A 16,519-nucleotide genomic window follows, 5' to 3' on the forward strand; every position below is an offset into this window, starting at 1 on the left:
GTTTTTTTTATACATTAAATATACAATTGTTCCACAAATAGTGAAAAAAAAATTAAAAAAAAAATCACAGATCAGCACTGCACTCATTGAATAACATTGTTGTGAATGTAATCGGATTTTTTTTTCTTGTATTGTTTTCATTTATTTAATATACAAGTGGGTGCGAATCCTATAGATGAGGTACTCACCATGAGGTGCTCACCATGAGGTGCTCTGCAGATATAATAATAATAATAATATTATTATTGCTGCTAACAAAATATTGTATTGTACTGGTAATGATCACCAGCAATCTAAGGCGGGCTTTGCACGTTGCAACATCGGTAACAATGTGTTACCGATGCTGCAGCGATAGTCCCGCCCCCGTCGCACGTTCGATATATAGTGAAAGCTGCCGTAGCGATTATTATCGCTACGGCAGCTTTACACGCACATACCTGCCGTGCGACGTCCCTCTGGCCGGCGACCCGCCTCCTTCCTAAGGGGGCGGGTCGTGCGGCGTCACAGTGACGTCACACGGCAGGCGGCCAATTGAAGTGGAGGGGCGGAGATGAGCAGGATGTAAACATCCCGCCCACCTCCGTCCTTCTCATTGCAGCCGGGAGGCAGGTAAGGTGAAGTTCCTCGCTCCTGCGGCTTCACACATAGCGATGTGTGCGGCCGCAGGAACGAGGAACTACATTGTACCTGTCGCTCCCCCGGCATTATGGAACTGTCGGAGGCTGCAGCGATGATACGATGACGACGATTTTGCGCTCGTTCATCGTATCATCTAGGATTTACACACTACGACATCGCAAGTGACGCCGGATGTGCGTCACTTTCGATTTGACCCCACCGACATCGCACCTGCGATGTCGTAGTGTGCAAAGCCCGCCTAAGAGTAAAATGGGAGAAATATTAGCTATAGTGCTGTTGGGTTCAGACTAGAAAACAATATACAGAGAATTGTATATGGAAAATAGGATATAATATAATAAAGCCTGCAGCATACCGCAAACACCAAAACAAAAACTCCAGTAGAGAGCTTCTCCGCAGTGGAAATCAATGCAACAGAAATAATTTTAGGTAGACTGCAAATGTAGAGCCAGTTACGATATAAATGTCCCATAAGGTGTAGAGGTGTCCATTCCCGTTGCTTTAAAGTCCGTGCAAAAGTAAGCCCCGGCAAGTGGCATCTCTGGTTGGTAATAACATACTGAGCGACAGGTAAAGACTGGCGTGAAATGTCACACTCTGCAGGTACGGAGGAGTCCAAAAATCACTACACCTTTCAAAACCAGTGTTCTCTTCATCAGGGAAGATACAGATACATCAACACATGCCAGGACGGCGTATCTACTATATATTATATACACATACAGTACCTTGCAAAAGTATTCACCCCTTGGCGTTCTTCTGTTTTTGTTTTCTTTGTGGGTTTGACTCAGTTCATGTAAAGGACATGCCTACAGCTGTGAACATTTGATTTTCCTTTTATTGTGGACTATAGTTAAATAGGACAAAATAACTGAAAACTTCAGTGTGCATAACTATTCACTCCACTAAGGTCCGTATGTTGTAGAGCCTCCTTTTGCGGCAATTACAGGTGCAAGTCGCTTTGGATAAGTCTTTATGAGATTTCCACATCTTGACACTGGGATTTTTGCCCATTCTTTAAGGCAAAACTGCTCCAGCTCCTTCTGGTTAGATGGTTTCCTCTGGTAAAAAGCAATCTTAAAGTCTGACCACAGATTCTCAATTGGATTAACATCTGGGCTTTGACAAGGCCACCCAAATACATTTACACATTTCCCCTTAAACACTCTAGTGTTGCTTTAGCAGTATGCTTTTGGTCATTCTCTTGTTGGAAGGTGAATAATCATCCCAGTCTCAAATGACTGACAGGTTTTTCTCAAGAATATCCCTGTATTTCGCACCATCCATCTTCCCCTCAACTCAGACCATTTTCCCTTTCCCTGTTGCTGAAAAACATCCCCACAGCATGATACTGCCGCCACCATGTATCAATGTGGGGATGATGTTCTTGAGGTGATTAGCTGTGTTGGTTTGGCACCAGATATAGTGTTTACCTTGGTGGCCAAAAAAAAAACCAAAACATTTTGGTCTCCTCTAACACAGCATCTTCCATATATTTGGAGACCCTCCTACATGTCTTTTGGAAAATCAAAACAAGCCTTCCTATTGTCTGTAAGGGCAAATTCTGCCCACTTTTCCTTAAAGGCCAGCTATATGGAGTGTATGGTTTATTGTTGTACAGAGAGATACTCCAGTCTCTGCTTGAGAACTCTGCAGCTCCTTCAGTGTTACCTTTGGTCTCTGTGCTGACGCTCTGATTAATATCCTCCTTGCCTGGGCTGAGAGTTTTGGTGGGCAGTCCTCCCTTGGCAGGTTTGTTGTGGTACCAGAGGTTCTTTCCATTTCATAATAATGGATCTGATGGTGCTCCGGGTGATCATCAGAGATTTGGATATTTTTTATAACCCAACCCTGACTTCTACTTCTCAACAACTTTGTCTTTACTTGTTTGGAGATCTCCTTGGCCTTCATGGTGGTGTTTGGTTAGCGGTGCCTCTTGCTTAATGGCTTTGCAGCCTCTGTGGCCTTTTAGAAAAAGTGTGTATATACTGACAAAGCATGGGACACTTAATAAAAAGGAAGTCCACCTATCTAAGGGTGTGACTTATGAAAGTAATTGTTTGCACAATACATTTTTAGGAGTTTCATAGTAAAAGGGGTGAATACATAGGCACATGAAAATTGAAATTTGTATTTATTTTATCCCATAAATTTAATTTTTGCATATATTTTTCTTACTTCCCTTCCCCCACTTAGACTATTTAGTGTTGATGCATCTCACACAAATCAGATTACAAAAATATTTAAAACACAGGTTATAAATGGAACAAAATAGATAAAAAGACAAGGGAGGGTGAATACTTTTGCAAGGCACTGTATGTCTGTACATTTAAATTATACCGATTTAGAATAACAAATACTTTAAATATCTCAGGGCTCATGCAGATGACGATATTTTCAGTCCAAGAGTGATCTGACAGAACATCGGATGACATACGGACCAGTGTTATTCAATGAGGCATTTGTCCGTTTTTTATCATGGATCATGCATAATTTACATTTGTAAATCGGATTGTGCTTGGCCATTCAAGTCTATAGGTCCGTGGAAAAAAATAATAAAAAAAGAAAAAAAAAAAAAGAAAAAAAATCGGACTGCACTCTGATGACATCGGAGTGTGGTCTAATTATCATGGACTGACAGAATAGGGAACATGGAGAAAAAAATATATATTCTTCACATTCAAGAAAAACAGATCCCACTTTGATGAAACTCAGATCAGAGTCTAATTAGCATGAGGTCTCATTCACACGTCAGTATCTGCATCAATGTTTATATGCCAAAAACAGGAGTGGAACTTACAGGGAACAAGTGTAATGGAAAGAATGACACCTGCTGGGTTTTGGGGACGATCCTGGTTTTGGCAAATAGTGATGAAATACAGATCAAAAATACTGATGAGTGAATGAGGCCTAAGTGTAAACCAGAATGAAAACGACCAACTACTATTCACATATTGTACATAAACTATGGAATAAGGAGAAGAACATATCTGTGTGTGCAATTATAATAAGAGCCAGTATCTCTCGCTCCATCCCCCAAAGGTTAGAGACTTTTAGGGTTTAGAACTTGTCAATACGTCTATTGTTAGGAAATCTGAGTCTGCTCCATACATCTGAACGAGATTTGTAAAAATCAGTGTTAAAAAGCAGCCATGTTCAGATGTGTCCTTTATTCACATCATCTCACACCAGTGTTAATTCACCAAGAAAAAACCCCACAAATCTAATAAAAGGAGATTTACAGATCACAAGACGCCACGTTTAATCTCAGTAATACTAATTTTTGGGGAGATTACGATACTATCAAATAGTGTCAGGCCAGATCAGATTTCAGAATGCCTCCTGTCCTGACTGATCAAGGGAAACCACTCATGAAAAAACTCAGCTGTAACCAGATCCAATATTAAATATTTAAAAGCAGAGGAGCCAAACAGGAACATTTGTGACGTTTATCAGAAGCTCATGTTCTGGCCCCCTTCTCTGTAAGGACACTCGGCCTTTATCTGCAGGAGAAAATGCACTGCTAGCCCTTGTAACAAAATTATGCAAATAAATATATTATAAATATCTATATCCATATATATATATATATCTATATATCTCTCTATCTATACACACATACATATACATATATATGTATGTGTGTATAGATAGAGATATATATATAGATAGAGATATATATATATATATAGATAGAGATATATATATATATATATATATAGATATATATATATATATATATAGATAGAGATATATATATATATATATATACACACACACACACACACACACACACACACACACACACACACACACACACAGTGCAGACCAAAAGTTTGAACATACCTTCTCATTCAAAGAGTTTTCTTTAGGCCCGTTTCACACGTCAGTGAAAAACACAGACGTTTTTCACTGGCGTGTAAAACACGCACATGTCCCTGCGTGTGCCGAAAATCACGGCACACGTGGGTTGTCTAAGTGCAATCCGGGCTCCGTTCTCCGTGGCCCGTGATTGCACTTAGAGATTCACTCACCTTGCGCCCGCTCCCGCTGTCCGTGGTGCTGATCGCTCCCGCGACGCAGCATCCGGCCGGCGGTGACCCCCGCAGCAGCTGCTTCCGGGTCGGCTGTGTCGTGCATCATGAATATGCGCGACAGTAATCAGCCGGCACAGAAGGAGCAGGGAGAACAGGCTGCAGAGGACATCGCTGGACGCCGGGTGAGTTAAAATGTTTATTATTTTAAAAGCACGTTTTTTTCTGGCACGTGTTTCACGGACCACAGCACTGCGTGGTCCGTGGAACATCAGTGATGCCAGAAAAAAATGGACATGTCTCCGTGCGGCAATCACGCACACGCGGGTACGCCGCACGGAGACACGTGCAGTGAAAAATCACTGACGTGTGAGCAGACCCATTCATTATAATGGGTCTGCGTATGTCAGTGATTCTGGTACGTTTAAAAAAAAGCACAAACGTACCAAAATCACTGACGTGTGAAAGGGGCCTTATTTTCAGGACTCTGAAAATTGTAGATTCACATTGAAGACATCAAAATTATGAATTAAAACATGTGGAATGAAATACTTAAAAAAGTGTGAAACAACTGAAAATATGTCTTATATTCTTGGTTCTTCAAAGTAGCCACCTTTTGCTTTGATTACTGCTTTGCACACTCTTGGCATTCTCTTGATGAGCTTCAAGAGGTAGTCACCGGAAATGGTCTTCCAACAGTCTTGAAGGAGTTCCCAGAGATGTTTAGCACTTGTTGGCCCTTTTGCCTTCACTCTGTGGTCCAGCTCACGCCAAACCATCTCGATTGGGTTCAGGTCTGGTGACTGTGGAGACCAGGTCATCTGGCGTAGCACCCCAACACTCTCCTTCTTAGTCAAATAGCCCTTACACAGCCTGGAGGTGCGTTTGGGATCATTGTTTTGTTGAGAAATAAATGATGGTCCAACTAAACGCAAACCGGATGGAATAGCATGCCGCTGCAAGATGCTGTGGTAGCCATGCTGGTTCTGTATGCCTTCAATTTTGAATAAATCCCCAACAATGTCACCAGCAAAGCACCTCCACACCATCACACCTCCTTCTCCATGCTTCACGGTGGGAACCAGGCATGTAGAGTCCATCCGTTCACCTTTTCTACAAAGACACAGTGGTTGGAGCCAAAGATTTCAAATTTGGATTCATCAGACCAAAGCACAGATTTCCACTGCTCTAATGTCCATTCCTTGTGTTCTTTAGCCTAAACAAGTCTTCTCTGCTTGTTGCCTGTCCTTAGCAGTGGTTTCCTAGCAGCTATTTTACCATGAAGGCCTGCTGCACAAAGTCTCCTCTTAACAGTTGTTCTAGAGATGAGAAGGTGTGTCCAAACTTTTGGTCTGTACTGTATTATTTTATATTATATATATATATATATATATATATATATATATATATATATATATATATATATATATATATATAAAAAAAAAAAAAATCACACACATACATACACTCCTTTCTATGCAAATATACCCCAAAAGTTATTAAAATGAGATATATATAATATATATATATATATTTTATATTATATATATATATATATATATATATATATATATATATATATATATATATTATACACACACACACAGTATTTGTATATTTATCCAGAAATATATATATATATATATTTGTCTATGATATTTGTAAATATGTAATTCTTATTGCAAATAACATTGCGTATGAGCTGGCTATGTATGGGAGTCAATGACTAAAGTGTCATCTTGGAAGAGAAGACAGAACTAGTTGGGAGAATGAATGGATGACGCGCTACAGATTTACTAATGGAGCCATCTGCTCCCACGGATAAGACAATGTGACAAAACCAAATGCTAATTTGGCCCAGACAGGCCCGAGCACTAAACTACATTATATTAAAAGGAATCTCTCTACTGATTATAATTACCAGGAAGACGATGAGTAAATATTTGTGCTGAAACCAGGGCTGTGCTATAACAGAAATAATACATAATATCTGTATACGGATGCTAAAACTAATGTCAGAATAACCTCAGTCATTGGAGATGCTGGAAAATATTCCTAGCAACATAGTGACTGGCTGAAGGTCCCTGGCAGCACCACTCCCCTGGTGCCAGCAGCACAGCAAGGCCGGTCTGCCAAGTGCCATCACAGAGCCATAAAGACTGCTGCAACCCCATGCATGGGGCCATCACAGAGCCATAGAGACTCCTGCCCCCCGATGCATGGGGCCATCACGACTCCTGCCCCCCGATACATGGGGCCATCACAGAGCCATAGTGACTGCTTCCCGATGCATGGGGCCATCACGACTCCTGCCCCCCGATGCATGGGGCCATCACGACTCCTGCCCCCCGATGCATGGGGCCATCACGACTCCTGCCCCCCGATGCATGGGGCCATCACGACTCCTGCCCCCCGATGCATGGGGCCATCACGACTCCTGCCCCCCGATACATGGGGCCATCACGACTCCTGCCCCCCGATACATGGGGCCATCACGACTCCTTCCCTCCGATGGGGCCATCACAGAGCCATAGTGACTCCTGCCCTCCAATGCATGGGGCCATCACAGAGCCATAGTGACTGCTGCCCCCCGATGCATGGGGCCATCACAGAGCCATAGTGACTGCTGCCCCCCGATGCATGGGGCAATCACAGAGCCATAGAGACTCCTGCCCCCCAATGCATGGGGCCATCACAGAGCCATAGTGACTGCTGCAACCCCATGCATGGGGCCATCACAGAGCCATAGAGACTCCTGCCCCCCGATGCATGGGGCAATCACAGAGCCATAGAGACTCCTGCCCCCCAATGCATGGGGCCATCACAGAGCCATAGTGACTCCTGCCCCCCGATGCATGGGGCCATCACAGAGCCATAGTGACTCCTGCCCCCCAATGCATGGGGCCATCACAGAGCCATAGTGACTCCTGCCCTCCGATGCATGGGGCCATCACAGAGCCATAGTGACTGCTGCCCCCCAATGCATGGGGCCATCACAGAGCCATAGTGACTGCTGCCCCCCAATGCATGGGGCCATCACAGAGCCATAGTGACTCCTGCCCCCCAATGCATGGGGCCATCACAGAGCCATAGTGACTCCTGCCCCCCAATGCATGGGGCCATCACAGAGCCATAGTGACTCCTGCCCCCCAATGCATGGGGCCATCACAGAGCCATAGTGACTCCTGCCCCCCGATGCATGGGGCCATCACAGAGCCATAGTGACTGCTGCCCCCCAATGCATGGGGCCATCACAGAGCCATAGTGACTGCTGCCCCCCAATGCATGGGGCCATCACAGAGCCATAGTGACTGCTGCCCCCCAATGCATGGGGCCATCACAGAGCCATAGAGACTGCTGCCCCCCAATGCATGGGGCCATCACAGAGCCATAGTGACTCCTGCCCTCCGATGCATGGGGCCATCACAGAGCCATAGTGACTCCTGCCCCCCAATGCATGGGGCCATCACAGAGCCATAGTGACTCCTGCCCCCCAATGCATGGGGCCATCACAGAGCCATAGTGACTCCTGCCCCCCAATGCATGGGGCCATCACAGAGCCATAGTGACTCCTGCCCTCCGATGCATGGGGCCATCACAGAGCCATAGTGACTGCTGCCCCCCGATGCATGGGCCCCAGGTGGGATCAGTGGTAGTATGGAGCAGTTGACACTCCTGGTGTATAAGTATGTGCACCCCATCATACATGACACAGCTATTGTCTGCCTCACCGTAGATCATGGCAAGGCCAGTCTCATGCAGGAAGCGTGCCCGCCGGTGCTTGAAGAGCCAGATGGTGAGGATGGTGAGGGTGAGCAGCAGGATGAATGTCAGCAGGCTCACACTGTCCTGCCTGTGGCTCTCCTCTGCCTCCTTCTCTGTAGCGATCTCCTCCATGGCGCTGTCCTCAGCCTGTGTCCAGGGGGTCCAGGGGATGAGCAGATACAGGAGCCTGTGCATGGTGGAGCGGAGCGGCTGCCTCCTAATGCCGCGGATTCCCCAGCAGCAGAGCCCACGCCGGCCGCTCAGCGCCGCTCAGCAAACACTCGGCTCATCTCCTCCTCCCGGTGACAGTTAGTGGAGTCTCCAATGCGCAGAATCCCCCTGCAAGCCCATAGCGACTAATGGAGCTCTGCATTACACAGCAGCAGCACAACCTGCTGAGCTCAGCCCCCAGACCCGCCCCTGGGAGGGCAAGGCCTGACCCTTCAGGTTATTAATAGTCCTGCTCAATGGACTGAAGGGCACACTAGTAATGTGTGCCATAGAGCTGAGCACGACTGGCAGCTACTGCGCCTACAGTACAGTCTACACTGCGGTAGTGCAAGAGACTGTGCCAGGAGCAGCTGCTAGCCATGGTGAATGTATACAATGTGCCAGGGGAAGCTAGCCATGGTGAATGTATACAATGTGCCAGGGGAAGCTAACCATGGTGAATATATGCAATGTGCCAGGGGAAGCTAGCCATGGTGAATGTATACAATGTGCCAGGGGAAGCTAACCATAGTGAAATGTATACAATGTGCCAGGGGAAGCTAGCCATGGTGAATGTATACAATGTGCCAGGGGAAGCTAACCATGGTGAATGTATACAATATGCCAGGGGAAGCTAGCCATGGTGAATGTATACAATGTGCCAGGGGAAGCTAACCATGGTGAATATATACAATGTGCCAGGGGAAGCTAACCATGGTGAATGTATACAATGTGCCAGGGGAAGCTAACCATGGTGAATGTATACAATGTGCCAGGAGCAGCTAACCATGGTGAATGTATACAATGTGCCAGGAGCAGCTAACCATGGTGAATATATACAATGTGCCAGGGGAAGCTAGCCATGGTGAATGTATACAATGTGCCAGGAGCAGCTAACCATGGTGAAAATATACAATGTGCCAGGGGAAGCTAACCATGGTGAAAATATACAATGTGCCAGGGGAAGCTAACCATGGTGAATGTATACAATGTGCCAGGGGAAGCTAACCATGGTGAATGTATACAATGTGCCAGGGGAAGCTAATCATAGTGAATGTATACAATATGCCAGGGAAACTAGCCATGGTGAATGTATACAATGTGCCAGGAGCAGCTAACCATGGTGAATATATACAATGTGCCAGGGGAAGCTAGCCATGGTGAATGTATACAATGTGCCAGGGGAAGCTAACCATGGTGAATATATGCAATGTGCCAGGGGAAGCTAGCCATGGTGAATGTATACAATGTGCCAGGGGAAGCTAACCATAGTGAAATGTATACAATGTGCCAGGGGAAGCTAGCCATGGTGAATGTATACAATGTGCCAGGGGAAGCTAACCATGGTGAATGTATACAATATGCCAGGGGAAGCTAGCCATGGTGAATGTATACAATGTGCCAGGGGAAGCTAACCATGGTGAATATATACAATGTGCCAGGGGAAGCTAACCATGGTGAATGTATACAATGTGCCAGGGGAAGCTAACCATGGTGAATGTATACAATGTGCCAGGAGCAGCTAACCATGGTGAATGTATACAATGTGCCAGGAGCAGCTAACCATGGTGAATATATACAATGTGCCAGGGGAAGCTAGCCATGGTGAATGTATACAATGTGCCAGGAGCAGCTAACCATGGTGAAAATATACAATGTGCCAGGGGAAGCTAACCATGGTGAAAATATACAATGTGCCAGGGGAAGCTAACCATGGTGAATGTATACAATGTGCCAGGGGAAGCTAACCATGGTGAATGTATACAATGTGCCAGGGGAAGCTAATCATAGTGAATGTATACAATATGCCAGGGAAACTAGCCATGGTGAATGTATACAATGTGCCAGGAGCAGCTAACCATGGTGAATATATACAATGTGCCAGGGGAAGCTAGCCATGGTGAATGTATACAATGTGCCAGGGGAAGCTAACCATGGTGAATATATGCAATGTGCCAGGGGAAGCTAGCCATGGTGAATGTATACAATGTGCCAGGGGAAGCTAGCCATGGTGAATGTATACAATATGCCAGGGGAAGCTAGCCATGGTGAATGTATACAATGTGCCAGGAGCAGCTAACCATAGTGAAATGTATACAATATGCCAGGAGCAGCTAACCATAGTGAAATGTATACAATGTGCCAGGGGAAGCTAACCATGGTGAATGTATACAATATGCCAGGGGAAGCTAGCCATGGTGAATGTATACAATGTGCCAGGGGAAGCTAATCATAGTGAATGTATACAATATGCCAGGGGAAGCTAGCCATGGTGAATGTATACAATATGCCAGGGGAAGCTAGCCATGGTGAATGTATACAATGTGCCAGGAGCAGCTAACCATAGTGAAATGTATACAATGTGCCAGGGGAAGCTAACCATGGTGAAATGTATACAATGTGCCAGGAGCAGCTAAACATGGTGAAATGTATACAATGTGCCAGGGGAAGCTAACCATGGTGAAATGTATACAATGTGCCAGGGGAAGCAAACCATAGTGAAATGTATATAATGTGCCAAGGGAAGCTAGCCATGGTGAAATGTATACAATGTCCCAGGAGCAGCTAACCATAGTGAAATGTATACAATGTGCCAGGGGAAGCTAACCATGGTGAAATGTATACAATGTGCCAGGAGCAGCTAACCATGGTGAAATGTATACAATGTGCCAGGGGAAGCTAGCCATGGTGAAATGTATACAATGTGCCAGGGGAAGCTAGCCATGGTGAATGTATACAATGTGCCAGGGGAAGCTAACCATGGTGAATATATGCAATGTGCCAGGGGAAGCTAGCCATGGTGAATGTATACAATGTGCCAGGGGAAGCTAACCATAGTGAAATGTATACAATGTGCCAGGGGAAGCTAGCCATGGTGAATGTATACAATGTGCCAGGGGAAGCTAACCATGGTGAATGTATACAATATGCCAGGGGAAGCTAGCCATGGTGAATGTATACAATGTGCCAGGGGAAGCTAACCATGGTGAATATATACAATGTGCCAGGGGAAGCTAACCATGGTGAATGTATACAATGTGCCAGGGGAAGCTAACCATGGTGAATGTATACAATGTGCCAGGAGCAGCTAACCATGGTGAAAATATACAATGTGCCAGGGGAAGCTAACCATGGTGAATGTATACAATGTGCCAGGGGAAGCTAACCATGGTGAATGTATACAATGTGCCAGGGGAAGCTAATCATAGTGAATGTATACAATATGCCAGGGAAACTAGCCATGGTGAATGTATACAATGTGCCAGGAGCAGCTAACCATGGTGAATATATACAATGTGCCAGGGGAAGCTAGCCATGGTGAATGTATACAATGTGCCAGGGGAAGCTAACCATGGTGAATATATGCAATGTGCCAGGGGAAGCTAGCCATGGTGAATGTATACAATGTGCCAGGGGAAGCTAGCCATGGTGAATGTATACAATATGCCAGGGGAAGCTAGCCATGGTGAATGTATACAATGTGCCAGGAGCAGCTAACCATAGTGAAATGTATACAATATGCCAGGAGCAGCTAACCATAGTGAAATGTATACAATGTGCCAGGGGAAGCTAACCATGGTGAATGTATACAATATGCCAGGGGAAGCTAGCCATGGTGAATGTATACAATGTGCCAGGGGAAGCTAATCATAGTGAATGTATACAATATGCCAGGGGAAGCTAGCCATGGTGAATGTATACAATATGCCAGGGGAAGCTAGCCATGGTGAATGTATACAATGTGCCAGGAGCAGCTAACCATAGTGAAATGTATACAATGTGCCAGGGGAAGCTAACCATGGTGAAATGTATACAATGTGCCAGGAGCAGCTAAACATGGTGAAATGTATACAATGTGCCAGGGGAAGCTAACCATGGTGAAATGTATACAATGTGCCAGGGGAAGCAAACCATAGTGAAATGTATATAATGTGCCAAGGGAAGCTAGCCATGGTGAAATGTATACAATGTCCCAGGAGCAGCTAACCATAGTGAAATGTATACAATGTGCCAGGGGAAGCTAACCATGGTGAAATGTATACAATGTGCCAGGAGCAGCTAACCATGGTGAAATGTATACAATGTGCCAGGGGAAGCTAGCCATGGTGAAATGTATACAATGTGCCAGGAGCAGCTGCTAGCCATGGTGAATGTATACAATATGCCAGGAGCAGCTAACCATGGTGAAATGTATACAATGTGCCAGGAGCAGCTAACCATAGTGAAATGTATACAATGTGCCAGGGGAAGCTAACCATGGTGAAATGTATACAATGTGCCAGGGGAAGCTAACCATAGTGAAATGTATACAATGTGCCAGGGGAAGCTAACCATAGTGAAATGTATACAATGTGCCAGGGGAAGCTAACCATAGTGAAATGTATACAATGTGCCAGGAGCAGCTAACCATAGTGAAATGTATACAATGTGCCAGGGGAAGCTAACCATAGTGAAATGTATACAATGTGCCAGGAGCAGCTAACCATAGTGAAATGTATACAATGTGCCAGGAGCAGCTAACCATAGTGAAATGTATACAATGTGCCAGGAGCAAATAATTATGGTGAAATGTATACAATGCGCCAGGGGAAGCTAACCATGGTGAAAAGTATACAATGTGCCAGGGGAAGCTAACCATGGTGAAATGTATACAATGTGCCAGGGGAAGCTAACCATGGTGAAATGTATACAATGTGCCAGGAGCAGCTAACCATGGTGAAATGTATACAATGTGCCAGGAGCAGCTAACCATAGTGAAATGTATACAATGTGCCAGGAGCAGCTAACCATAGTGAAATGTATACAATGTGCCAGGAGCAGCTAACCATAGTGAAATGTATACAATGTGCCAGGAGCAGCTACTCATAGTGAAATGTATACAATGTGCCAGGAGCAGCTAACCATAGTGAATGTATACAATGTGCCAGGGGAAGCTAACCATGGTGAAATGTATACAATGTGCCAGGGGAAGCTAACCATGGTGAAATGTATACAATGTGCCAGGAGCAGCTAACCAAAGTGAAATGTATACAATGTGCCAGGAGCAGCTAACCATAGTGAAATGTATACAATGTGCCAGGGGAAGCTAACCATGGTGAAATGTATACAATGTGCCAGGGGAAGCTAACCATGGTGAAATGTATACAATGTGCCAGGAGCAGCTAACCATGGTGAAATGTATACAACGTGCCAGGGGAAGCTAACCATGGTGAAATGTATACAATGTGCCAGGGGAAGCTAACCATAGTGAAATGTATACAATGTGCCAGGGGAAGCTAGCTATGGTGAAATGTATACAATGTGCCAGGGGAAGCTAGCCATGGTGAAATGTATACAATGTGCCAGGGGAAGCTAACCATAGTGAAATGTATACAATGTGCCAGGGGAAGCTAGCCATGGTGAAATGTATACAATGTGCCAGGAGCAGCTAACCATGGTGAAATGTATACAATGTGCCAGGAGCAGCTAACCATAGTGAAATGTATACAATGTGCCAGGAGCAAATAACTATGGTGAAATGTATACAATGCGCCAGGGGAAGCTAACCATGGTGAAAAGTATACAATGTGCCAGGGGAAGCTAACCATGGTGAAATGTATACAATGTGCCAGGGGAAGCTAACCATAGTGAAATGTATACAATGTGCCAGGAGCAGGTAACCATAGTGAAATGTATACAATGTGCCAGGAGCAGCTAACCATAGTGAAATGTATACAATGTGCCAGGAGCAGCTAACCATGGGGAAATGTATACAATGTGCCAGGGGAAGCTAACCATGGTGAATGTATACAATGTGCCAGGGGAAGCTAACCATGGTGAAATGTATACAATGTGCCAGGGGAAGCTAACCATGGTGAAATGTATACAATGTCCCAGGAGCAGCTAACCATAGTGAAATGTATACAATGTGCCAAGGGAAGCTAACCATAGTGAAATGTATACAATGTGCCAGGAGCAGCTAACCATGGTGAAATATATACAATGTGCCAGGGGAAGCTAACCATAGTGAAATGTATACAATGTGCCAGGAGCAGCTAACCATGGGGAAATGTATACAATGTGCCAGGGGAAGCTAACCATGGTGAATGTATACAATGTGCCAGGGGAAGCTAACCATGGTGAAATGTATACAATGTGCCAGGGGAAGCTAACCATGGTGAAATGTATACAATGTCCCAGGAGCAGCTAACCATAGTGAAATGTATACAATGTGCCAGGAGCAGCTAACCATAGTGAAATGTATACAATGTGCCAAGGGAAGCTAACCATAGTGAAATGTATACAATGTGCCAGGAGCAGCTAACCATGGTGAAATGTATACAATGTGCCAGGGGAAGCTAACCATAGTGAAATGTATACAATGTGCCAGGAGCAGCTAACCATGGTGAAATGTATACAATGTGCCAGGGGAAGCTAGCCATGGTGAAATGTATACAATGTGCCAGGGGAAGCTAGCCATGGTGAAATGTATACAATGTGCCAGGAGCAGCTAACCATGGGGAAATGTATACAATGTGCCAGGGGAAGCTAACCATGGTGAAATGTATACAATGTGCCAGGAGCAGCTAACCATAGTGAAATGTATACAATGTGCCAGGGGAAGCTAGCCATGGTGAAATGTATACAATGTGCCAGGGGAAGCTAACCATGGTGAAATGTATACAATGTGCCAGGAGCAGCTAACCATAGTGAAATGTATACAATGTGCCAGGGGAAGCTAGCCATGGTGAAATGTATACAATGTGCCAGGAGAAGCTAGCCATGGTGAAATGTGATGAAAAATGTGCCATGGGAAGCTAACCATGGTGAAATGTATACAATGTGCCAGGAGCAGCTAACCATGGTGAAATGTATACAATGTGCCAGGGGAAGCTAACCATGGTGAAATGTATACAATGTGCCAGGGGAAGCTAACCATGGTGAAATGTATACAATGTGCCAGGGGAAGCTAACCATAGTGAAATGTATACAATGTGCCAGGGGAAGCTAACCATAGTGAAATGTATACAATGTGCCAGGGGAAGCTAACCATGGTGAAATGTGATGAAAAATGTGCCATGGGAAGCTAATGATGGTGACATGTGTACAAAAATGTGCCAGAGGAAGTTAACCATTGTGAAATGTGAACAAAACTGTGTAAGGAGAAGCAAGCCATGGTGAAATGTAATGAAAAATGTGTAAAGAGCAGCTAATCATGGTGAAATGTGATGAGAAATGTGTATGGAGAAGCTAAATGTCGCGCCCAGGGATATGGGATACTCGGTCCCAAGCTGTGTCTCTCTTGGGAATGTCACTAGAGTGGCCGTTGCCTGGGTCCGTGCCCTGGGCCCTTTTTGTAATGGGGTGTATTTACAGGGGATTTAGGTTGGTGTTCATACGTGACGCCACTTGCAGTGTTGCGGCTATATATACAATACAGACCAAAAGTTTGGACACACCTTCTCATTCAAAGAGTTATCTTTATTTTTATGACTCTAAAAATTGTACATTCACATTGAAGGCATCAAAACTATGAATTAAAACATGTGGAATGAAATACTTAAAAAAGTGTGAAACAACTGAAAATATGTCTTAGGCCTCTTTCACAATTTTCACAATCTTGATGAGCTTCAAGAAGTAGTCACCGGAAATGGTCTTCCAACAGAGATGCTTAGCACTTGTTCGCACTTTTGCCTTCACTCTGGTCCAGCTCACCCCAAACCATCTCGATTGGGTTCAGGTCTGGTGACTGTGGAGGCCAGATCAGTTGGTGTAGCACCCCATCACTCGCCTTCTTAGTCAAATAGCCCTTACACAGCGTGGAGGTGTTTTGGGGGTCATTGTTTTGATAAAAAATAAATGATGGTCCAACTAAACGCAAACTGGATGTA

General features: G+C 44.8%; 1 protein-coding gene across 2 annotated transcripts in view; it reads right to left on the bottom strand.

Annotated features, from left to right (window-relative positions):
- Positions 1–8,829, bottom strand: part of SLC9A7 (solute carrier family 9 member A7) — a 119,367-nt gene extending 110,538 nt beyond the window's left edge. The window contains exon 1 of one of the 2 annotated variants that reach the window (XM_075336628.1): positions 8,405–8,829. In XM_075336628.1, the coding sequence (XP_075192743.1) occupies positions 8,405–8,633 (229 nt within the window). In that variant the 5' untranslated portion in view covers positions 8,634–8,829. The remainder of the gene's footprint in view (positions 1–8,404) is intronic. The other variant, XM_075336629.1, reaches the window with a different exon arrangement.
- Between the last annotated feature and the right edge of the window lie 7,690 nt (positions 8,830–16,519).

Source organism: Anomaloglossus baeobatrachus, chromosome 2, assembly GCF_048569485.1.
Source record: "Anomaloglossus baeobatrachus isolate aAnoBae1 chromosome 2, aAnoBae1.hap1, whole genome shotgun sequence".
Classification (NCBI taxonomy): Eukaryota; Metazoa; Chordata; class Amphibia; order Anura; family Aromobatidae; genus Anomaloglossus; species Anomaloglossus baeobatrachus.